Raw genomic sequence first — 25,544 nt, 5'->3', positions numbered from 1 at the left:
GTGACCAAGAGCCAAACTCACACAGTTCTAAGCAGGAGCAGCTCCACTGATTCTAAAGAAGCTGCATCCTCTGTCACTGCGCTGCATTTGCTTCTGTGTGGGTTGCAGACCTCAGCTGCAAAAACTGGCACCTCCAGTGATTCCATGTTTGGAAACTTTACCTCCAGCTGAAGTTGCAAACCATCCTGCAAGCACTTTCAGGTTTCTAGTGTGACAAGCTAACAGGACTGCTTCGCAGGCTGCACACTCCCCTTTTTTACCTATTAAATGTAAATATTTGGTTTTGGACCTGCATGTGGATCACTGACAAGGTTTGTTATCAACCAATGTGCCTATTGAAAGCACGAATCACATCTTTCCTTACCACCTGGCCCTCTCCTTCTCCTACTTGAAAACATACAAAAGAGCCATAAAAAGGGCCTTCGGATTCCCTTCTCCTTCTCCTGCTCACTAAAACTCAAATGACAGCTGCTATCCTCCTTGTTTATTCTCAATCTGGAAGAACCTCAGGTCTTATGTTATAAGAACCTAAATGGAATAGACTAAACCAGGTCACTAAACGAAGTCTTAGAGATGGGCCCAAACCAAACTCCTAGATTCAAATGCAGGATGCTTCAGAATCTGATACAAATTTTGTAGCTGACCCTTTCTGTCCAGACCAGCTGTTTGGATCTGAACACTGCTGAATATTGGACTGGAGCTGGAATTTGAATCTAAGTTATGCCCTTTAGGCCTATCTGTGGTAATTGTAATTCATGACATTTCAGCATGACACAAAAATACTCCCCAGGCAGAAAAAAGAAAAGGTTTTTTGTTTGTTTGTTTTTTAAAGTATCATTGCAGTGTTTGTTTTCCAAATGGTAGGGAATCATTTTATTTTCATTTTGGCTTAAAATAAGTTGCTGGTGATTGAAACAGGATTTTTTTCTCCCTGTAAGAGGGGAGCAGCAGATTGAGAATCACTCAGATACACAGGAAATAAATATCTTCCAAGTTTCCAGACATATGAAAATCACAACATGTTTGCAAGAGTCACGGGGATCTGTACTCAATTCAGATGCAACGGCTCAAACCATTGTGCAGCACAGCCACTGTGGGAGGAAGAGAAAAAAGTAGTTAGACTGTCTGGAAGGTCCATTAAATGTCTTTCGTGGAACTAAATATGGGCCCTGAAAGGAAATTATGAATCCAAACACCACCAGACTTTGGGGAAGATTGGATCGGCATCTAATCTCTTTTATGGGGTGAACCAAAACCCACAGATCCAATCGCTCTTGAACTTTGGGGAAGTTCAGAGCTGGGAGCTGGCTTCAAACTTTGCAAATGGGCCTCTCTCTCGGGACAAGAGAATGCTACAAAAAGAGATGCATGATCTTTTTAAAAAATCTTGGAGCCAGATTCCTCCCACATCTTAACAGGATATGATGAACTGCCACTGGAATCACAGTGGGGGACTCCCATTCATCCCTCCATTTGGATTTGCCCTGCAGAGGAAGGACTGGGCCTCATTACTTTTGCACAACTTTGATTTGAACAATGAAAACCCTCATAAAAAAAAAAAAAGATATGAAATCTTAGTTCACCCTCTGCCTGTGCAAGAATTGTTCCCTGCTGTGCATTTTCTAGTGCTTTGCTCCACTTTGAAAGAAGAGAATGAAAATACCCATAAGGATATCATCTCCTAGACAAATGGAGGCATTTTGAATAAATTCTCTCACTGTATGTGTGATAAGTGTTCATTCTCTGGAAGAACAACTATTGGCTTAGGAAGGATTTTAGTAAGAGCTTTTTGTCTGAAAATCTCTCTTCCACTGTGGAATCTTCAGTAAGTCTCCTGTTTGAATCGCTATTACATTTGTTTATAAAGCTCATAATGGATTTCCTGAGGAAATATGTTTTAATTGTGACCAGTCATTGCAACAGTTTAACCATAGAGTAGTTTGATGTAACTAGCCTCACCTCAGCCAAAGAGAGCTGGATGACTCCATTCTTGTCTTTGTCTAGGAGCTGGAACATTTCTGAAGAACAAAAGAAGGGAAGAAATAAAATATAAGTAACACAGTGTCTGACAAAATATGGAGGCCTCCCACCGTGGCCTATTCAAATGTGGATTCAGGGGCAAATTCTGAGTCACAATTGGGTAGGAGCATTACAAACCATTTCCCTCCCTTCCTCTTAAGTATCATTCATAAGCCACTGCATGGGATAGCATATCAGGCGGGACCCACTATGACACATTCTGTGTTCAGAACAGGACAGCCACAAACTGGCCATTTCACATGATATGTAGGGATGCACCCATGAATGTGAGATCTGACCCAGGCCGAGATAAGGTAAAGTATATCACTAGTGTGAGATGTTTAGTGTGGGGGCAGAGCACTGGAAACATAGTGCATGTGATTATAAGTCATAGGAGGATTAAGAAAAGTGTTTCACCATCTTGGAAGAATCCCCAATGGTCAGTCAAATGGAACAGTTAACATTAGACTGCATTAATTCAAAAGAGTAAATGAGTTCTCCACTTTTGTCAGCCCATCTCTATTAGCAATCCGCAAAAGAATCAGACTGTCCTTGATCTAGTATTATACTGGGTGTTTCTTCAGAATTTACAAATGGAGGTTAGATGGCTCCTTTTCCTCTCTCCCATAATCCTATAAATACAACAATCCTAAGTGGCTGATTAGATACAAAATCTGATTTTATAGCCATACAAACCCATGAAACTCCTTCACTGCCCCCAAAGAAAAGCATATTCTAGATTTCCACTGTCTTCTCAATGTGAACATTGAGTTTATTTTTAATGAACCAAGTTTCGGTACAAGAGAATAATCTGCATCCTTGACCCTTTTACAGACAAAGAGCTTTGAACTGGTGCTGGGCAAACCTTAAAAGGGTTCAGAAGTTCATTTGAGATAAATGGCACCCAGAAATCATTTTAACAAGTTAGAGAAGTTGGTTTGGTTTCGGTTTGACTTTAAGGTGAAGATTTGGGCCAGTTCTTATTTTTATTGGAACAGCTTTCACCTTCCCCATTTTGAAGCTCTGCCATTCTCAGAACTCATTGGAGTTGCTAAATACAGTGTGGACTAGAGAACTGAGGAAAGGGCAGGCCATGGTGGAAAGCCTCCAGCCTGGATACATTTGGTTAGCTGAGCTAGGGATTCCTAACTCCTATTCCCAGTTCTGCCCAGTGGCTTGCTGGTTGGCTTGAGGCAAGTCTCTTGACCTCTGTGTGCCTTCCTTTCTTCACTTCTGAAATAGGGCTAATGAGGGTGCTGTGAAGATTAAAGAGTTATGGCTTGCAAAGCTCAGAGGGACAGATTTTTAAAGATATAAAGTGCCTAAAGGTGCAGATAGGTGCCTAGTGAGATTTTTCAAGACAGCCTAGGCACCTACCTCCCATTGAAAACCCCACTGGGCACCCATCTATATCTTTAGGGACCTAGTACCTTTAAAAATGTGTCTGTAAGTGCTAATTTACGGCTAGATTGCACAAGCCTTACTCATGTGGTTGAGTATTTACTAACACAAATAGTCTCATTGAAGCCAGTGACCTACTTGCATAAGTAGGAAATTCTTCCAGGGTGAGTAAGTGCTCCACAATCTAGTCCATGACTATTGTCTAGAAGAAAGATGATTAAGGTTTGGATCTGGACTGAATTCCTCCAGCTTTTGTCTGGGGCCTTCTCTATTGGTTTGCGAAGCAGATCCAGTTTTGCTGGCTCCCTTACACTTCCACACAGTGCTCTGCACTCAGCACTCCAATTTAAATAAAAACACCAAGCACTGAACAAACCTCCCCTCCCCTCCCCCCGCCCCCCAATGCTCAGCAGTTCTGCTCAGCAGCTGCGAAAGAAGGAACTTACTGAAGAGGGTCTCTAGGCGGATCATGCAGGCCACAAAGCCGTCAAAGTCAATGGTCATCTTGCTGCAGGCATAGCGGTGAGCAATGATGTTTTGCACCTTATTGTTAAGAGTGAAACCTGAAAGCACAGAAATCACTCAAGCAGCAGTTACATACACTCTTTAACGCAGGTTGCACATGGAATTTTGCAGTTGCAGAAAGACATGGCTGAAGGATTATGGGCTATTCCCCCTAGAAGGGTTGTTGGTCTCCATTATCTCTACTGTGTATTCTCCTTTCTATAGCCCATTATGCTATGGTGGAGACAGGCGTAATTCTCCTTCCCAAAGCCTTGACAAATTGCATATGTTCCACTTGTTCTGCAGAGTTCCTTAGCCCTATATTCCTGTGATAAGCACCTAATTAATAAGACTTACTGCACTCCTGGGGCCCCAGCCAAACAGCAGCAATTGCAGCAGAGTCCATTACCTACATAACACGCAGGCGTTGAGTTTTAGGGCTTGATTTAGGCTCATGTTAATGAGACGTCTGCTGGCCTAATCCAGAACGCAGGGACCCAACCACAGAAAGTCCACCAAGGAAGAGTTTGCAGAGATACAAATCATCCACAGAAAAACTGCTCCTGCAGGGGGTCCAGAGCTGGCCAGCACCACCCCAGAAGTAGACAGTATGGCCAGGGGATATATATATATGGAGATCAGGAGGAGAGAGGCGAGTCAATGATGTCACCATGATTATGAGGCTAGGAGGCAGGAGGACTAGTCAGAATACCTTAATATTTTCATTTTTTTAAAATACGGAATACCACATTAGGGCATCCTTTCTACACAGGATATTTACCTGCTTCCTTGAGGGCATTTCGCATCTCATGAGCATCTATGGTACCAGAATAGTCAGTATCCACTTTCTTATAGATCTCCTGGAGCAGAAGAAAGAGGAAGTTAGCCTGTTAGGAGCCCTATCTGACTGGCTGGGAGATGCATTGCTACTGCCAGCCAATGCATCTTTTCTCTGAAAGCGTTAATGACTGAAGGAAAAATTTCAATTAGCTAATGGCAAACTGTGCCCTGGGAAACCATTCCCAGTGGTCTGGCAGCTTGCCTGTCGACATGTTGTGCTGTGGCAAATAGGCCCTTGAGGAATATCCCTCTCATTTAGCAAACACTGTAATATGCAACTTCCATTTGGGTTAGCACTTCAAAAGAAACAACAGGCCGTTCTCACAGCCAATTGATCCGCTAGCCGGCTCTCGCTGAGTAATTAGAAACTATTCTGGCCTGCAGCTCAGAGGGGAAACTGGGCTTGGGGCATGTTTTCATTTACACAGGTCATCTAATCATTGCATGCCGGTGATCAGAATGTATCCAACCTGTGAGGATCTGAGCACCTCCTCCTTGGCTTCAGTGGGAAAGGAGGGAGCTGTGCCCTTCACAGGAGCAGGCCTGTAATGGGACCATCTCAAAAGCTTATCTTCAAGGGGCATTGTCAAGTAGATTAGGTTCAAACTTTGGCCTTCTTTAAATGAACTCTACAGAAAATCCTCTGGATATTAAATTCTCCATAAGAAAAAAAAATGCACTTTCATGGAGACTGTGACACTGCACCCCATATTCGTCATAGTAATATTATTATGATATAATTATGATGCGTTTTGTACAAGATAAGTCATGTGAGGTGTGATTTGAAAAGTTATGATTTGCTGAATAATATTATCCTGTATGTATGCATGTATCTGAAGTTATGAATACAGTAACTCCTCACTTAAAGTCAGCTCGGTTAACAAAGTTTTGTTGTTATGTTGCTGATCAATTACAGAACATGCTTGTTTAAAGATGCGCAATGCTCCCTTATAATGTCGTTTGGCAGCAGCCTGCTTTGTCCACTGCTTGCAGAAAGAGCAGCCCGTTGGAGCTAGCTGGTGCGGGCTTGGAACCAGGGTGGACTGGCAGCCCCGCCCCACATCAGCTCCCCGCTCCCCTAAGTTCCCTGTGCAGCAACTGCCTAGCAGGCTATCAATTGCGGGCAGTTCAGCTGTCCCTCCACCCACTGCCATGTGCTGCTCCTGCCCTCTGCCTTGGAGCTGCTCCCAGAGACTCCTGCTTGCTGTGCGGGGTGGGGTGGGGTGGGGGGGAGAAAGAGGGGAGCTAATGTCAGGGTGTCCCCCTCCCCCCGCTCCTGCCTCCCCCAGCTCTACCTTATCTCCACAAAGCAGGGGGGACACACGACAGGGCTCAGGAGGGAGGGAGCTTGCTGGCAGTAGCTGCTGTTTCAACTTGCTGATCTACTTTAAAAGGCAGTGTACTTAGAGTGGGTCAGCATACTTAAAGGGGCAATGCACGTCTCTCTCTCTCACACACAGGGTGTGTGTCTCTGTCTCTCTCTTCCATGCTGTCTCCCCTCCCTCCATTCATGCTGCCTTGTAGAGTGTTAGGCTACATTAACAACAATGTGTTAACCCTTGAGGGCTCAACCAAGTGCTAGCTCATCACTTAGCAGTAAGGCATTCCCTGGGAAATATCCCACCCTCTGTCTTCACCACCTCAACCAAGCTTCACAATCATCATTGCTATGTACCAGTATTAAATTGTCTGTTTAAAACTTATACTGTGTATATGTGTGTGTGTGTGTATATAAAATATAGTCTTTTATCTGGAGAAAATTTTTTCTCTGGAACCTAACCTAATTCTTATGGGGAAATTGGATTTGCTTAACATCGTTTCGCTTAAAATAGCATTTTTCAGGAACATAATTACAACGTTAAGCGAGGAATTACTGTATTGACTATGTATCTGTATTTCAAATGTAGTTACACCAGAGTGTATAGGCAAGATGCTTTCAGTCTAGATAGTGGGTGGGAAAGGGCCTATTCAGGTAATGGGCCATTAGGAAAAAACAATAAGCCTTAGGAAAAGCTTATCCATTACGGGGTGAGCCTCCCTGAAAACGCTCCAGACAGCTTGTAAGTAATGGTTGCTATAACTCAGCAAGGTATGCAAGGGCCTGTGACCAGGCCATGTGACTCTGGACTCCAGCTTGGAATGTCCGTGTTTTTCCACAAATTGGTCTGGGAACCAAGCTTTGAAACAAAGAGTTCCCGCCGTATGCTAAAGCTATATAAGGCAGGGAGTGACATCATCATTGTTCTTCACTTCCCACACAAGAGGACTCCTGCAAACACCTGGGGAACAAAGACTGAACTGCGGGAAGTGCTGGATCCAGGCTAAAGGGATTTCTAGCCTGTGTATGGAAACCTGAGAAACCCAAGCTGCAAAGCAAATGCAGCTTGTACCTTGAGAATCTGCCAGACTGCTGGTATCATCAGTCAGGGTGAGAAACTGCTAATTCATAGTCAATCTAACTAGTGTGCTAAACTTAGTTTGCTTTTTTTGTTTATTTGCTAGGTAATCTGCTTTGATCTGTTTGCTATCACTTAGCTACTTAAAATCCATCTTTTGTAGTTAATACATTTATTTTATGTTTTAATCTAAACCAGTGAGTTCGGCGTGAAGTGCGTGGGAATCTTTGCTCAGAGGGGCTGTTGCATTTCCTCTCCGCATTGAGGGGGAGGCAAACAGGAAAATATATTCGTACTGGTTGGGGTTTGGGACCAGGGCAGGACGGTACAGCTCTGGTCTCCTAGGCTGGGAAGCTGGTGGAGATTTTGGCTGTAGCCTCTCTATTGTTGGTTCATGCAGTGGCTGGTCAGAGAGCCTGCCTGTAACTGCAGCTGGGTGTGTTCATACCTGTGAGTATGCTGGTGGAAGTGTAAGACCGGGAACATGTCTGCAGCTTGTCACAGCAGCACAGTGTGAGAGGGAGCCCAGGCTGGTGGGTCAGAGGGCTCAGTGGTACCCTAGTTCCAGGGGGAACCCTTCACAGAGACATTGACCAAAAAACCCAAACAATACCTATTTTGGTCAGCCCTGCAAAAATAGAAGTGCCTTGTATTCTGTTGCAGCAGTTAACTAACAAACTCTATTCCAAAGCAGGTATTAGTGACCTTGGTGCACAAGTAATTATGTTACACAGCAAAACAACAGAGCCATGTTCATTTCAGCTGTATTAAAATATAAGAGGTGGGGATGAATCCATGTTTGCCTAGCAGGTAGGAATGAAATCACCAAGCAAAGCGAGTTGTTCAAGCTTCTGAGAAAGTGTTATAAAATATAGAGTGGTGGGCTGAGTTGGAAGAGGAATTGACTCTCTCTTTAAATCAGAAATGCGTCTGAACTAGAGCCCTGATCAAAACTCCAAACATAAGGGGAAATTGGGACCTGTTTCTGACCTTGGTGGCTTGGACCCATCTCTGTTTAAATCTGTATTTCACAGAGCTAGCTGGTGGCAGGGAAACAATGAAATAAGTTAGTTACCAAATATTTTTGAATCTTCAGCCAAAGTATCTTGAATTCTACAAGTCCCAAGGTGCCAGTCCCGTCGGTCTGGGTATGTTAAGGTCTGGTTCAAATTCAGAATGGATCAGTTTCTACTCATATCAAAGAGGAAGAGTAACCAGCACTGATACAAATAAATGACCCATAGCAATGTAGTGTACTATTCATAGTAGTTTTCATTTGTAATCCGCCCATTGGAGAGACACTTGCAGTTTTAAGGTTGCTTAGCTAAGGGTGTGCCAAGAATTCCTGGGCTATCTGCAGTACTGTATCGGATTGTTAAAAGGTACTACACCTATTAGATTACACTCCCATTTCATACACAGAGGAGTAACCCAATACTTAAAGCTCTTTTTTAATAGACAAAGTGATTGACCTTACATTGGACACTCAGAGGCTGCCCTGATCTATGCTGATTACACCTGTGCTGAGCCAAGGTCATGATGGGTTCAGCTAACATGAACACCCAGTATGATGCTGTGGCCAAAAGAGCTTACAAGATTGTGGGTTGCATAAACAGGGGACTTTCCAGTTGGAGTAAAGAGGTTATTTTACCTCTGTATTTGGCACTGGTATGACCCCTGCTGGAATATTTTGTCCAGTTGTGGCCCCCATAATTCAAGAAGGATGTTGGTAAATTGGAGAGGATTCAGCGAAGAGCCATGAGAACGATTAAAGGATTAGAAAACCTGCTTTCTAGCAATAGACTCAAGTTGCTCAATCTGTTTATCTTAACAAAGTGAAGGTTAAAGGGTAACTTGATTACAGTCTACTTGGCTCTTCAATTGACACGAGAAAGGTATAACACAATCCAATGGCTGGAAGCTGAAGCCAGACAAATTCAGACTGGAAATAAGGCATACATTTTCAACAGTGACAGTAATTAACCACTGGAACAATTTACCAAGTGTTGTGGTGGATTCTCCATCACTGACCATTTTTAAATCAATTTTTTAAATCTTGCAGCTCTCATTGGCCGGGAATGGCGAACCGCGGCCACTGGGAGCTGCGGGTGGCCGTGCCTGCGAACGGGTCAATGTAAACAAACCGTCTCACGGCCTGCCAGCGGATTACCCTGACGGGCCACGTGCGGGCCGCAGGTTGCCCACCACTGTCCTAACCCTAGTCCTCTGGCCATGTGAGGTTCATCTCCCACAGGAGGCATGCAATGGGACATGGGTATACAAAGCCTTTCCCCATCACATAGTTCCTCTGATCTTTCTCTGCAGCTTTAGGGCTACACTGTGTAAAGGGAGAAGATGATATGGCCCTGCAGAAGGAAGTTCCCATTGTGTATAACAACCATCGCACGGCTACCAAGCACACTGGGTGTGTCTACCGTGAGCTCCCATTGCTGCACTAGGTATATTCAGGCAGAATGCCCTTGCTGTGCTGCAGAGCAGACCAGCTATGTCTAAAGAAAACATTAACAGATGAGAGCCGCAAAGCAGGGGGGGTGAAGGTCTGGCCACGTAAGGGTTAACGTCTGTGCCACACTGTGCTGACAGAGCTACTTTTCTGAGTTTTATGCCTACAGCAAGTGAAGACAGATGCACTGGGAAAATGGGAAGTGTAAATCTAGCCTTATCTAGTCAAAATTCTTCGCCAGGGAGATCTAGGAACTTCAGAGAACAGTGAAGTGACATTTAAAGGATACATCTAAGAGACTGATCATCTCTCTGCAGGTGTTTATGTTGAATCCATCACTTTTAATGTCTGCCCCTGAACAAAAAACAGTCAAATACTTTAGACAAATATTTTCTGCAGCCCACAGAAATACAGTCTACCCACAGTCAGCATCTGCTATTAGGGCAAATACACTTTCATCGCTACTAACATTTCTCCCAACTTATTTAAAAAACAAAGTGAATATTTAGTACAGGCAAAAGGGTTTGGATTAAAAATACCGGAGAGGAAAGGCCCGTTTATCCACAGAACATATACAGCATGAGCAGTTGCAGTACATGCTTTTCCCAAACTGCCCTGCCAAGGATCTATGCTGCATCCATTTAAAGAAAGAGAGAGCTTCTGTGTTTGCACTGAACAAGACTGATCCTTTTGTAATCAATGTAGATTACACAGAATACACTATAGTGAACTGGGTAGGGTGTATGTGCAGATGCCTTCTCCTGGTAGAATTGGAGTTGCACATTCTGTCATAAATCCTGTACTGCTAATAGAGATTCTCCTTAGCTCGTGTGGTAGAGGATTGTGCTTTTGGAGCAGGAGGAGCTGAGTTACATCTTTGTTGTCAATATATGGTTCCAGGAGACCATGCTGTGCCACACAGCAACACCTCTGGAGGCCTCCTTAGGGATGGATTTCAGACAAGTACCTGTACAGTTTGTTAGGCTGGATCCAAATGTAGAAACACACAGTGAGTGAGACCCAGTCACTTATCCCAGGGTGAGCCCTGACCTCTCTATTCAAACTCCACATTCCAGTTCCATTATTCTGAAGTGACAGTTATCTTACAGAAACATTCATTACCCCAAACTGATCCCAGCAGTTTTCCTTTCACATTATTACTTGTTCACGTGCTATCAGAAATGGCCATGGCACAGAAATTCATTGTGAACCAAAGAGAGATCCTGTATGTCTTACTTGCAGCATCTGCCTACCAGCCCTGCTCAGTGTGAAACTTCTAATGTCACTTACTCTTTGTTAACACCCTATTCAGAACAGTTTGAAGTTCATTTGCAGTCATTTCACAGTCCTGGAAACAGAAAATAAACATATTTCAGGTGATAACATGATAAACGTTTAGAACAAACCAACTGTGCATTCATTCACTGCAATACCCCTACAGACAACTCCACTTCTAATCCTGATCTTAAGGCATGGGACTCTAATGCTTGATCTACACTACAGACCTTACAGCAACACAGCTGTACCACTGCAGCTGCGCCACTATAAGATATCTCAGGTACCACAGTGTGAGAACCCACTAAATGCGACATGTCTACTAGCAACCACGGTCTCGGTTCCTCAACTAAAGAGATTCAGAAATGCATCCAGACTTATGGAAACTGAAAGGGAAGCAGCTGAAATTCACCCATCACAACTCAAACAAGCTTCTGTGGCTAAAAATGATGCTTTCGCACTTCAAATTGGCCCCAGGTATTTGCTCCTTAAGAGCAAATCCAATGTGACAGCTACAAGCTAGTTTGTGCAGCAGAATCCTGCAGATGCTAAGGTCTTCTATGCAGTAATTAGGAGAGAGTGCAATACTACCCTCCAGCTAACAGATTCCTGAGTCGAGCAACTTCTAACCAACAACAAGGAATATAGTGCTAATAGCCATTAGTACAACACTCCAAATTATGCACCAGCACCAAGTTGCTGACTCCCCAGATAATTTATATCACCACATAGTAACATCACTCACTTCCACCATTCTTAAAGGGATGCTACACCTTGAGAGAATCACATTCTGCACCAATAAGAGGAATAACGTAGTACAGCTGTTCTGTTGTAAGGTACATTAAATTGGACCAAAATGGTAGCTGTGAGTTAATAAAAGGGGAAATCCATTCTATTCTTCGGAAGACTAGATAAACAAGAGAATTGGTACTCAAGATAGTTTTCTAACTCTGTACTAAGATTTCACTGTCTTTTTCTCCCTCTTTAAACCACTCACCTCTCCAGAAAGCTTCTGAAACAGGCTCTTGAACTCCTTATCTATGCCCTTGTCATCAACATGAGGCTAAAGGGAAGAGATAACCAATAATGTGGTTTATTATACTAGACACAGGTGCCAGGAAATGGGTGGGTGTGTTTGAAATTGCCAAACAAAATAATTTCCTAAATAAATGGTTTAATTCCATTTGGAAGACGAGCAGGGTTCCAGAGCTCAGGTTCAAGCCCAAGCCTGAATGTCTACACAGCAATTTTTTAGCCCCACAGCCTGACCTAAGTCAGCTGACTTGAGCCAGCTGCAGAAGTTTAACTGCTGTGTAGTAAGACTCTGATTGGAAAGGACTCTTGTGTTATCAAATTAGGATCACAAAATAGATGTGGAGAAAATTGTGTTGAGACTGTCTATAGCAATTATACAGTTCCTTGGAGGTCTGCTTTTGAGATGTATTTTGAGATTATTCTTCTTTATGGAAAGGATCACACTATACCATGGTATTATATTGTCCTTGCGTATATGTATTCTGAACTGATACACTACGGCTCAGTTACAGAATTGCATGGGCAAACTTTTGCACCAAAAATGCACATGGAACCTGTAAGCCAGATTGATAGGAAAAGGAGGTTTTCAATTACAGGGCTTCTTTACACGAGTATGGTTAAATACTCTGATATCAGCTCAAGCCAACAGCAACAAAATCCCAAATCAAATGTCTGCTTGCCCAAGAAGCTGTTCATTTAGACCTAACTATGCATTTACCTCATATGGTTTTGCAGCCACTACATCACCAATTTCCCTGAGGAAAAAAAATAAAGAAATGACCAGTCTAGCATTGGCCTATAAAATACTTTACAAAGCAATGGATTCTTGTATAGCACTGTGGTCTCTAACATGATAACTTGAGCTTTTCTGTCTGCAATAGTCCTACCTCAGCACACATAACACCACTACATTTTTAAATCCAGCACTGCTTCCATGTACACTAGATGACCTGTTCTCTTGACGTGTATTCAGCCTCTCCAGCCTTTTCCTTCTACTGGCCACTTTGTATGATATTTACGCTTGAAGACCATCTCCTCCCCCATAATTCTGATCCTTTCTCTGAAAACATCTGCTCAATGTGCAATGGCAGTCAGAAAAGCTAACAGAATATTAGGAACCATTAAGAAAGGGATAGATAATAAAACAGAGAATATCATAATGCCACTATCTAAATCCATGGTACACCCACACCTTGAATACTGTGTGTAGTTCTTATCACCCCATCTCAAAAAAGATATATTGGAATTGGAAAAGGTGGAGAAGGGCAACAAAAATAATTAAGGGTATGGAACAGCTTCTGTATAAAGAGAGATTAAAAAGACTGGGACTTTTCAGCTTGGAAAAGAGACAACTTATCAGGGATATGATAGAGGTTTATAAAATTGTTATTTACTTTCTCCACACCACTCATGAAGTGTTATTTACTCCTTCACATAACACAAAAACCAGGGTTACCCAATGAAATTAATAGGCAGCAGGTTTAAAACAAACAAAAGGAAGTACTTCTTCACACAACACACAGTCAACTTTTGGAACTCCTTGCCACTGGATGTTGTGAAGGCCAAGGCTATAACAGGGCTCAAAAAAGAATAAGTTCATGGCGTATAGGTCCATCAATGGCTATTAGCCAAGATGGTCAGGGATGCAACTCCATGCTCTGAGTGAACCTTAACCCTGATTGCCAGAAGCTGGGAGTGGATGACAGAGGCTGGATCACTCGATAATTGCCTACTCTGTTCATTCCCTCTGGGGCACCTGGCATTGGCCACTGTTGGAAGACAGGATACTGCAGTAGATGGACCTTTGATCTGACACAATATAGCTGTTCTTATGTTTCCCAGGGCAGTTTTTGACAAAGAACTTTTACTCTGTAGACCGCAGGTGGTGTTCAGATACTACAGTAATGGGTGCACTAGAACATAGTTGATGACCCATTGCTCTATAAATGTGGGCTGGAGCACCACAGAAAAAAAATAGTGGGTGCTCAGCTCCCACTGGTGGGTCCTGCCAATCAGCTCCTTCCCCTCCCCCCCAACACCTCCTACCCACTGCGGATCAGCTGTTCAGCGGCAGGCAGGAGGCGCTGGGGGAGGGGGTGGAACAGGGTGGGAAGAAGCGGGGTGGGGTGGGACCTTGGGAGAGGGGGTGGAGTGGGGGTCAGGCCTGGGGCAGAGTGGGGGTCGAGCATCCCCAGAGAAATGAGAAAGTTAGTGCCTGTGTGTGGATGTACTGACTTTGTGACACAAGTAGCCCTTGAGTTGGGGGCCTTCATGGTTCAACTCTCAAGACTTCCATGTAGTGTGGAACATTCCACCTTGTTCCTTGCATGCCTCACCTTGAGCAGAGAGAGAATTATGAAGAAGATACATACTGAGCTTTAGCTGGTTTCTCAGAGAAAACTCGAAGGCAGAACTCTCCATCTTTGAAAGGCTCGAATGTGGATGGCACAATGAGGTACTCTCCTTGGGGCAGTTTGAGACGTCCGGAGACTTCGCGCAGGTTAACGTAGGTGTCAGACCGGGCTACTGGTCGGTGGGTTGTGAAGAAATCTCGGCTCAGATGGATATCTGTCTGATTTTGCAGCTGGCAACAATAATATTCTATTAAAAATCAACTGGATAAAGTCACCAGAAAGCCTAATTTCCCTGGTTCTATTTCATTGTTTAAAAGCCATCCTCAGAACTTTATGCTAGCTGGAAGCAATATAACCTCTGAGTGTGGGAGACAAGCACAAACATTCTGCCATATCAATATAATAAACAAACCCAGCACAACAGGCTGAACAACAGAAAAGGGACGGTGCTTAACTCTAGCAGGATCAAACTTTTTATATGCCTCTATAAGGTCTGTGAGACAATAGCAAATAGTACCATGTTAATGTGGACTCAGAGCTGGACAAATTATTTATTGTGAATAAGTTGTTCCATTAATTTAGCACTTTTTCTTTTCATGAATTGTTCGTGAAACTACTTTGATTTTTACAAATTTATTCAGCCTATGGGGTGTTTGCGAACTGTTCACTTTGACTATTCATGGCATGTGATTGGTCACCTAAGTCACATAGGGCTGGAGACAAAACCCCATGAGAGTGTTCATGTATAGCAACAAGGGACACAAATATGAACAAACCAAATGGCCATTCATAATTCACACAGATGTTTGTTAGCATTGCAGCTCTAGCAGCCATGTAGTGTGGCTAACTCTCCGATTTCTTCAGTCACCCTGTTTCACCAGCCTCACAGCCCTATCGTCTATTCCTTGCTTCTGACAGTATCCATAATCCAAAACTGTGAATGGATGCAGGTTGTTCTTCAGCAACACTACAAACAGAATGTTCTTTTTATTGGCTATGTTATGTGAGCTATGAGCTGCTGCAATGGAAACTTCAAGCACCTTCTACCTCTAACGGTAGGCATAAGGATAACATGGCTTGAGGTTTTCAAAGCCAGTGAGGGGATTTAGCCACACAACTCCCATTAATTTCAATGGGAAATGTGTGGCTAATCCCCTAGTTGTTTTGAAAATCCCACTCAACATTTCCATGACTGATAATCTGGTTACATTTTACATAGTTTATTAAGCAAATTAGCTACTCATACCTGAACATCGGAATTAAAATAAGATCCCAGTGCTAAATACACCTTTAGAAATCCCATTCAACTTACCTTTACTTCACAAACTTTTCCTTCAAAATGTGTGACTCATCAAGGCAATGATACAAGAAAGGTGGGGAATGTTTGACAGGGGGTGTGCAGAATGCTTTACTGATAGTGTTTCTGGCTTGATTATAAAGCCAGGTCACAGAGTAAATGTGCTGAACTCATTTGGAAAGGTGATCAGTTGTAACTTCTTATATAAAAAATACTATATTTAACAATAATAACCCTTAACACTACAGTATCTTGGTTGAAAACTGTAGGATAATGTGGTGCCTTTTCTCTTTTTTAAAGTAAGGACTGGATTTTGGTTTAATCAACAATTCAAACAACTAGATCATTTCTCCCTACCCAGTCTGAAGCTAAGCTACACTGCAATGAAAAATTAAGAAATCAGATTCAGCATTTTTTCAATGTACATGTTCCATTTCCCTTTGTGTCTGAAGCTGTAAACAGAGAGCAGATAATTGGTACATAGCTGCACTTTATGTTATTGGGCAAGAACAAAGGGGATGAAAAACACAGCAAAATTGGCAGCACAGACTGATACAGTCTAGTAACGAATATGACTCTGTCTAGCTCCAAACACCCCTTGGTGGTCCTAATTTTAGAAATGGAAAGTCTCTCTATCTTAACATTGACACTTGATAGAGGACTGGGGAGGTAGAGTTGGATAAATTGATGACATTGTGCCCTTGCCCAGCAAAGAGAGAGGGACCCACAGAGTTTGATATTTCTTTAAATAATGTAAGCTGGGTTTTCCTCTAAGCAGGAAAGGAAAATCCAGTATGGACCCTGTTCTGCCATAATCTTTACTAGACACATAGATCCAATTCTGATCTTAGTTATCCTAAGATCAGTAGAGGTCAATGGAGTCACTCCATATTTAGACTAGTGTAAATGAGATCAAAATCTGACTGGGAGGAAACCTCATCCTACAATTCCTTGAAAATGGCTATTTAGAAGGTGCAGTGTTTGTCTTCAAATATCAATTTAGTGATTTAAAAAAAACACCCCAGTCACAGGTCTCCTGAAGGTTTGTGGTCAGTTTAGAAGGCACCATGCTTTAAGCAGCAGTTGTATTAAATTCTCAACCCTAACAGGTGATGGTCATCTGGAGGATGGAAGTCTCCAATAGAATGTACATACCTCTTTAGGGACCTGCAAAAGAGATAAGTTAATGAAAGGCGGCTGCTTAGTATCTTCTGTAGTCAGTTGGGTGAAATGTTAACTAATGCCACATTTTATAGACTCAGATAGTTTGTCTTTCATTCCTATTTACAACCATTTAATGCAATTCTAGTCCATGCACAAAGTTCCTACTTGTGCTAGAACTGTTCCAAAGGAAAATTAGCCAAATCCTGAAATTCTTACTCAGAGTCAATGAGAGCTTAGCTCAAAATTGTTTTGAAAATGTATGAGAACAGGCATAAAATCCATTTGTCCGCCATTACCATGATACTGATGAAAAACGTAATCATACTTTAATCACAAGTCAAAATAGATATTTGCCAGAAGGGCAAGTTACTAAATCTACCCTAACAAGTCAAAGATTATGAAGTGGGCAGGTGAGTGAGATATCTCCCAAGATAGGAATACACTAAGGCAGAAAGATTGTGTTTTGGTCTGTCTGTGCTGATAGATAAGTATAGACAGCCATTCTTTAATTTGCAAATTCTAGAATGCAAATGGATTGGGTTGCCTGGCATCAAACAGACGGCATGGCAAACACTGAGAGCTAGCTGTGTGCACAGACACTTTGGCACCAGGGAAAACCCTTGCTAGTTTTGTACCATTGCCACATTTTCAGCCCTGAAGAAAAACTATCCCACACATGCAGGAGATAAGGGAAGCAAAATGCACAAGCTACATTAGCAAAAGTTAGTGATTCCCATTAATAACCTTTGCCCATGGGAGTCTACGCTACACTTCATGACATCATATTTGCAGAAAAGCAATGAATGATGGTATCAGTTGGAATTTCAGATTTTTTGTTTTGTTTCCATGGCATCACAGAAGTTAGAGATGGAAAAGTCCTAGTCCCATCTCCTGCCTCTACAGGATTGTTCTCTACAGTATATTATCCAACTGTTTACACAGACAGTGGTGATGCAAGTGTTATATAAAACCAGAAACCGACAGAACAATACTATGGTAGGTAGTGATGCTAACACAATTTGCATATTCAAAGAAAAATAATTCAAGCGAACAGCATGAACTAGTGATGGGCCTAAAATGGAACCATTTATCTGGAATCTCCTTCCATTATGAACCAGCACTGTTTAGGCTTTGCAAGAGAAAAGACCTGAATGAGATTTTTGCTAAATTAGCCACCTCCACTTTTGCAACGCTCTCTGTTAGAAATGGAATGGTACAAACCGTGAACCATTTTTCTGAACACTCCCATGCTATGGGGGTCAGATCGAATGAGAGAAGGATTTGAACCATTTCACAAAACCAAAACCTGAATGAGGTGATGCTGAAAAGTCAAAAGCCTCCCTGAGCATTGCCCATCTCTTGAGGAGAGCACAGCATTAAGTAACCCCTTAAAAGCAACTTACTTTACCTGATAGAGAGAATAGCCAATACTGAGTAGAGCTTCCCCCATCTTCTTTTCTCTCCTGCGATTCTTCTGCATCAGGCCCACCAGCACAGTGCTTCCTTCTTCATCATCATCTGGCTCATCCAGCTTGATTTTAAACTGAGGATTGGTCCAGTACGTCACTAAAAAAATCCCAAAGGAAAATAAAAGGAAAGAGTGTTTGCTTTCACTGCAGCTGAGGTCATTCTCATGAGAGGTACAGAAATAGCACTTTGGAGAGACCTTCTTTAGGGTTCAGTCAAACCTTTCCGTCATATTATATGGTTCCATGTTTTCCCAGCTGTGCTGTATATTTATTTATGCAATAACAAATTACAAAGACATCTCCTGGGGAGTAATGACCAGCTGGGAGGAGCCGATGCTGTTAACACCAACCAGTCATTTAGGCCCAGAAAATGTCCTCTCCTGACACTGTTGTTGTTATAGGGCCAAATCCCAGAGGGCTTCTCTTCAGGTTTGACCTGAAAATGCATAACAAATTACAATACTCTTTGTCTCTGCAGTGTTGAATTGTGACTGTATTGTGGTTTCCACAATCCACTGGAGATTAGTCCAGTCAGAAGCATGAGTAGTACAGGCAGGGAAGGTGCATAAAGAAAAGAGACTGTGCAGTGACTTAACTGCTCAAGTGAGGAAAGAAACCCTGATGAGAAAATGAGTCTGAATCAGGTTTTGATTTAGACCACATAGGTTTGGGTTAATATCAACATGTGTAGAAAACAGGTAAAAAAAAAAAAAAAAAACCCTAGAGAAGGAACTTCAGATCCAAACCCTTCTGGCTCTTATCTCATTTCTAAGCTTCTGGTTCCAAATTAGAGAGAAAAGGAGACGTGATCTATTTTCTGTATCAGACACTGATGCAGCCCAAGATGGCAGAAATCTCATGAAAATGACTGATCTCACAAGATTCCCAACCAGTCCTGATAATGGAAATCTCTTAATACCAGCTGATCTCATGAGATTTCTGCCATTTTTGGCTGAAATCTCATGAGAGCACTTGCAAGATTTCAACTTCATCAAACCTAAACAGACAGCCCTGATTCAGCCTTGAGCCTAGACCCTGGACTAAACCAATCCAGATCTTTGCTTCACCTCTTTGATCCAACTATAAGAACAGCAGAACAACACCCCATGAAACAACCCACATTGATACTGCAACAGTGATACAACATGGAACCTGTGTTGGAAGAAATTGTATCTATTTCTTCACCATGCATACAAGTTTCACCTGGGTCTTTACCTGGATAGTTCTGGCAGCCACCAGCGGTAGAACCCCGTCTCCACTGACCACTGAATAAGGTCAGACCCCATTTATGGACCTTGTCACTTGTCAGGGTATCAGGAGTCAAGTTGCAGATCTCAAGCCGTGTAAACTGTCTTTGAAAATCTGAGAATGCCATCCTGACATCAAAGAACGCAAAGAGTCCACAGTGAATTCATGAACTTGGAACACGGCCAGACCCACTGTGAATTGACCCCTTTTCTAATGAGGCAGCAAATGGCAGAACCACAGGAGAATTACCTGAAATTCAGTCTAATTGAACTTTGAAACTAAAGTTGGCTTCTAGGAACCCCAACCACCCCTTTAAGGCAACAGTTCTCAATGACTAATATTCATTACGGGCTCAATTGTGCCACCACCTTAGTACCCAAATAATTTCCCTGAAATCAGCTATGTGCAGCTATGTGGGGAATGAGATACTACTCAGTGTAAGGGTAACACAATAGGGCCCTGTGAAAAAGCCATACATCCAAATAGTCCCAGAGATTTTTTAAAAAATTGGCTATACTTCCATTTTTGCTGTTTCTTCCACCCTCTGATAGCTCAGCCTGGGTAACATTCACCTCATTCTTACATTAGAAGATAATCAGGTCATGTTGCCAGCTGCCCGAGAGAGCAGGACACACTGTCAACAGATGTTCAAGCACTCTCTTGGGGCCTGATACTATTCCTTGCACTCAGAGACTGATTCTGATTTCACTTCCACTGGCATAAATCAGGTGTAACTCCATCAATGTCAGTGGAATTAACACTGAATAAATCCACAGCAAAGAAAATCTGAATCAGATCCTGGACACACAGCTTTGTCCCTGATTATCCACTGCCTTGCACCTTGTGTAGCTATTTACATTTGTGCAAAGAGGACAACTGCCATTCTAATCGAGGGTAGAGTTCTACAAAGATCAATTCAATATTAACCCATGTAACCAAATACTGGGCTGGATTTTCCACTCACTCCCAGTAAATAGATGTTACCTGAGCTATAAAGCTGAACTTCCTCACTATTATTTAGGCAAAATCCAAGCCTCAAAATATTGAGCATCTGAGCTACATCCTTGCCACCTCATCATGCTATAGAAACCCTAATATACAGGTAATACACCTCTACCCTGATATAACGCTGTCCACGGGAGCCAAAAAATTTTACTGCGTTATAGGTGAAACCGCGTTATATCGAACTTGCTTTGATCCGCCGGAGTGTGCAGCCCCGCCCCCCCGGAGCGCTGCTTTACCATGTTATATCCTAATTCATGTTATATCGGGTCGCGTTATATCAGGGTAGAGGTGTATTTGAATGGGAAGGGAGATAACAAACAGGCTAATAACTCTCACACATCATGGCTGTGTTAGTAACCCTTTGGATAGTGGTATTTTCTCAACCACCATCCAAAGCAATGCTTACCAGGACATCTCCAAGTACAGTTTCCAAAGGATTAATCCCACTAAATGATTCTTACCAAAACTCTCCATCATCTGCTTGCTTATCCAGAGCCTGTTTTTGTTTGGGATCAATATAATTCCATTCTGGAGCACTGCAGGCAAAACACAAAAGGCAATAAATATAGTAGTTACATTTTACCTTATAACAATTTCAGGGAGTTGGAATCTTTCTATGGTTACAGCTGATAAAAGTACATATTTCCTTCCATGACTGGATCCTTTACTCATCCCAAGGGCTGTGCAAAATGCAAATTGACCCAATATACAATTGGAAATTATTTAGACAAGCTGGTCAAAGAATCAGGCTTTACATTTAACTGTATTTGCAGCAAATGAACCTTAAATTTAATCATAACTACAAGATGCAAGAATGCACAGATATGACTAGGACTAACTGGATGAAATTAAGAAAAGACTATCAGGAAATGTTTCTCAGTGTGAGATCTATTCTAATGTCTAATAGTCTCCCAAGCAGAGTGGTGAAACCTCCATTATTTGGGACATTTTAAAACAAGACTCGAGAAAGAGAGACTAGAAAATATACTGCAGGGAACAATCCTGCACTGCTCACAGGGAAGGACTAGGTATCCAATGCTTCTATTCCATCTCTATCATACTATTGTACAGTGGGCCAGATTCTGATCTGATCCCAAAAAAATCTGGAGTAATTCCATTGATTTCAGTGGAGATGATCCACATTAAAACAGGTATAACTGCGATCAGAATATGGCCCTGTAAGTTTATATGAAGCATACTACTTTTAGGGTGAGCAAACCAGATCCAATGAAAACAAGATTCACCCAAAAGCTTTGCTCAAGTTGCACACAAACTCAATGCTATAATTTCAACCTGCTTGGATAAGAAGCAGATATATCAAAATACTGTGTGAGAAATTATTTTCATGGTATTTCCAACCTGACCAAACCCAAGAAAATCTTAGAAACGTTGTGACCATAGTTCTCATGAGATTCCAAGCCCAGCTTCCAGCCCAGAGTGGTTCAGATGGGTATTCAAATGTTTGGGTCCTTAGCTGAACCCAATCAGAGCCTTTCGAGCTTCTCCAGCAGCAGTCAAACATTGCCCTTTCTTAGGCCTTGTAGTCCCATCAATGTCGGAGTTGCACAGCAATTTGGCCGTATTAGGTTTTCTAGCCATGGAAATTGACTGAATACTACACTGGTATCTCACCAGCATCAGTAGGATACAGGCATGAGGAGAGTCACCTTGTGGAATGACATGGGTCTGACTTCCTTGGCCCTGTTCACAGCAAGAACTACAGACTACTCTCCACAAATAGAAAGCCCTGCCTAGGGCGAGGAGGTAAATCCCATGATGAGAACAGATCAATAGCCAACACTGCTAATTTATTAATAATGCTTTATTTCTGACTAGTATCAATTGATTTAACACCTTTTCCAAATGTGCTGTGTGGTTTATTAACGGCAGATATTACCAATTTAATTTTAAAAGATTTTGGAACACAGTTATGAGAGGGATGCCACAGTATATAACAACCTACTTATCACTCCAGGCTCCGGTCCACTCCACTTCACCCCAGGGATTTCTAATCCTGACTAGCTTCTCTAGGCGCCCACGGTAGTTTACCTGTAGGATCCACAACAAGCAGAGTCTGAGCATTTTGTTAATTTACTCGTTATCCTGTAGTATTTCCTTTTACATCTAGAGAAAAACACAATTTGCACTCTAGTGGGATGGTCAGAGATAAAAAAACCACTAATGTCTCCCACCCCCACCATCATTTTATTCTCCCCTTCACCACCAACCCAGCGCTACAAAAATAGCATTACTTACAGGCCTAATGGTGAGTCATACAATAGATGGGTAACATGCAAGGATGAGCATCAGCTACAACACAGCACAAGAGCTGCATTCTCCACAGCATGTGGCATTTCAGAAGATAGTGCAGCAGCATAAATGGTACAATGTTATTTAGCAGAATCATCTCTATAATCACAATAGCTTGTGATATGTAGGGAAAGCTTGTGAAATGTAAGGTTCAAGTGAGTTTATAATATAGTCTGTTAGTACAATGTAGGTTGCAGGCTATGTTAATTTGCTGAGGAAAACTGGTTGGAATAAAGTCTCCGAGAGGTTATCACCAAGGGGAGAGATATCAAGCTAAAGAACTTTTACAGTCAATCTCTGTCTCTGTGGCTATGAAGATATTAGCAACATTTTCATATGGGTCACACATGGAGAGTCATCAGCAAGTTGTCAAAGGCAGTGTAGTATTGCAAACCCAAAATTATGTTGTGTGTTACACTGGTAAATCATTCTGTGTGATGGTAAGTTTCATCAACACTGTGTAGGGCAGGTTTACCCATAGGAAACCTAATAGGTTTAGCCATTATGTATGAGCTTACCTCTTCTGCTCCTGTGAGAGAGTAAGCATGTCCCTTTACCAATTTCTTACTTGTGATAGCCTCAGTTTCAGCTGCACTGGTGATCTAGGACAATAAAAATGCTGTTATATATTGCACACACACACAGTTTTAAAGACCAAATTAATACAGTTGCAGATATCTAAATGGATCATAAAGCATAAAAAAATCAACAATACAAACTGTGTTAAACAGAAATGGATCCAAATCCTGGAGCTCAACTTTGTATCTCCAGAACACCCCAGTTCCAAACACATCTGTGACTTGGGGTGGAGGGGGTGGGGGTGGGGGGCGAAAATCTGAATCCAAATCCAAACTTTCCCAACTTCAAATATTCAGGTCCAGTCCATTATAGAGAGAAGTTTCAGTTACTAACTTTTATGTGAACTCAGATCAGAGCTCAGATCTGTTGATTTGGTTGGAATCCAATAAGTCAATAATAAACTCAGCCTCTGGTGAATATAAAGGGCTCAGTATGCCAAGATTCAGATATACAACACTGACCTTTTTTACTGTGCAACTTACAAAAAAAAAAAAAAAAAAAAAAAGTTGAGGGACAAGAGGAAGAAACGAATTTGAAAGATGTGGGCTTCTTTTAACCTATCTAATGTTTTCTATAACTGCTGAGACTGCCTATTACAGATGTCAGTGATTTATAGGATTGAGAAATGGAGCCAACTCCAGGTTGTGTGTGGGGAAAAGGGCGAGTGTGGGTCTCAAATGACTGACCTAGAGTATCTCATAATAAAGCATACTTGAAAGGCACCACAGAGTGAATGTAAGACATTCTCAAAGAGTTTGTGTCTGTCTCCTTCTCCCCATTTGGGTGTCTGGGGCTGTAGGCAGGCAGCATTTGAATCCTAACATAGTTAGAATTGCATTTTAAAAGCTGGATGACCCAGGCAAATTACTCGTTTCTTTTCCAGTGTCAAAGGAATATGGTCAGAGAGGAAATATCGTGGAGGAGTTTGAGCTGACATGCTGTCACTAGGTAAATCAGGCTTGGGGCAGACTGCCACAACTCTGTGAGGGACTCATGCCATCACCAGTACACATGAGGCCGTGTCAGACATCAGGGCTAAATAGATAGTCAGGGAGTCAACATTAACCTAATATTTTTCAAGAAGTTTGTACTGATAATAGCACTTTATACATCTCTAGCTCTTTTAATCCAAGGATTTCAATAGCCCCAAATTAATAAAACCTCACACAATTCCTGTGAGATAGGTTAGCACTGCTATGCCTATTTTACAGATGAGTAAAATGAAGTGGCAATCAGAGGCAAAGTCAGGAATAGAACCTGGCAATATGATTCCTAGTTCCCAGCTCTAATTATTAGGCTTTTTCCTGAGCAGGGAGCCACAATGGGTGGTTGCCCATTTAGGACCTGAACCAAAGCCCACTGAAATAAGTAGAAAGTTTCCACTGACTTCAGTGTGTGTTGAAACAGGCCCTTCCATAGTAACAATGCCTGCTGCTGACCTGAGCTTTCCCTACTACACAGATCAGAGCTCTGATGGTGAAAGAGTAAAATACTGGCAGTATCTCACATCAATGGAGCAGCCAAGCAATGACCCAGCTTGCAGGGCCTTCTGGATGATCTGATATAGGTTTGGTGGGGCCTTCCTCAGATCGTAAGACTCAGAGATGCCACCCGTGAAATCCTCAAACCCTTCTGTAGTGGAGCCTCCTGTGAGAGCCTCATATGAGCCATTCAATCTATGGGGAAGAAAATAAGATAACAGACATGCAATAAGGAATATCCGGCCAGTTTCCACACATACGTCACAGTTGCATTACAGAAATAACAGTTTCACAGGTGTTACTTGTGAAACTAGCAGATAAAACATTTTGAGGCAGAAGGTTGGCAGTGCTCCCTGAAGTGTTTGTGGGAAACAAGAAATGGTGTGGAGAGAGGAAGGAAGAGGAATAAGACACTGACACTAGGGCAGAATGTGTTTGGGCCTGGCACTGGCATGGGTTGAGACAGTCACATTCCTTGCACTTATTACGGCCTCCCTCAGAATTAGCCCCACTTACTTAGCGTAGGCCTTCTCCAGCAGGGCGCTCCAGAACTCATTGCCTTCCTCTGAGTGAAGGAAGAGCAGCTGCCCGTTTTTGGTGGGCAGCCTGTCATCAACAACAACATCCACCCACTCCCCAAACTGCCAGAACTAAGGAAAGAAAGAAAGGGTGATTAGAGCTGTGTGCTACAGTTACCTCCCTG

At 42.3% G+C, this 25,544-nt stretch overlaps 1 protein-coding gene across 2 annotated transcripts in view; it reads right to left on the bottom strand.

The window, feature by feature from the left end:
• Positions 1–845: 845 nt before the first annotated feature.
• LOC128834882 (calpain-8-like) overlaps positions 846–25,544 on the bottom strand; it is a 43,050-nt gene continuing 18,351 nt past the window's right edge. The window contains exons 4-21 of one of the 2 annotated variants that reach the window (XM_054024046.1): positions 25,358–25,491; positions 24,868–25,036; positions 23,300–23,383; positions 22,435–22,520; positions 20,933–21,007; positions 19,434–19,594; positions 18,158–18,315; positions 16,741–16,752; positions 14,307–14,518; positions 12,653–12,689; positions 11,897–11,962; positions 10,915–10,972; positions 9,914–9,978; positions 8,236–8,304; positions 4,706–4,784; positions 3,867–3,983; positions 1,960–2,018; positions 846–1,091 (exon numbers count right to left, since the gene is read on the bottom strand). In XM_054024046.1, the coding sequence (XP_053880021.1) occupies positions 1,068–1,091; positions 1,960–2,018; positions 3,867–3,983; positions 4,706–4,784; positions 8,236–8,304; positions 9,914–9,978; positions 10,915–10,972; positions 11,897–11,962; positions 12,653–12,689; positions 14,307–14,518; positions 16,741–16,752; positions 18,158–18,315; positions 19,434–19,594; positions 20,933–21,007; positions 22,435–22,520; positions 23,300–23,383; positions 24,868–25,036; positions 25,358–25,491 (1,665 nt within the window). In that variant the 3' untranslated portion in view covers positions 846–1,067. The remainder of the gene's footprint in view (positions 1,092–1,959; positions 2,019–3,866; positions 3,984–4,705; positions 4,785–8,235; positions 8,305–9,913; positions 9,979–10,914; positions 10,973–11,896; positions 11,963–12,652; positions 12,690–14,306; positions 14,519–16,740; positions 16,753–18,157; positions 18,316–19,433; positions 19,595–20,932; positions 21,008–22,434; positions 22,521–23,299; positions 23,384–24,867; positions 25,037–25,357; positions 25,492–25,544) is intronic. The other variant, XM_054024047.1, reaches the window with a different exon arrangement.

Source organism: Malaclemys terrapin, chromosome 3 (assembly GCF_027887155.1).
Source record: "Malaclemys terrapin pileata isolate rMalTer1 chromosome 3, rMalTer1.hap1, whole genome shotgun sequence".
NCBI classification, from domain to species: Eukaryota; Metazoa; Chordata; order Testudines; family Emydidae; genus Malaclemys; species Malaclemys terrapin.
This window is presented reverse-complemented; position numbering and strand designations above follow the sequence as displayed.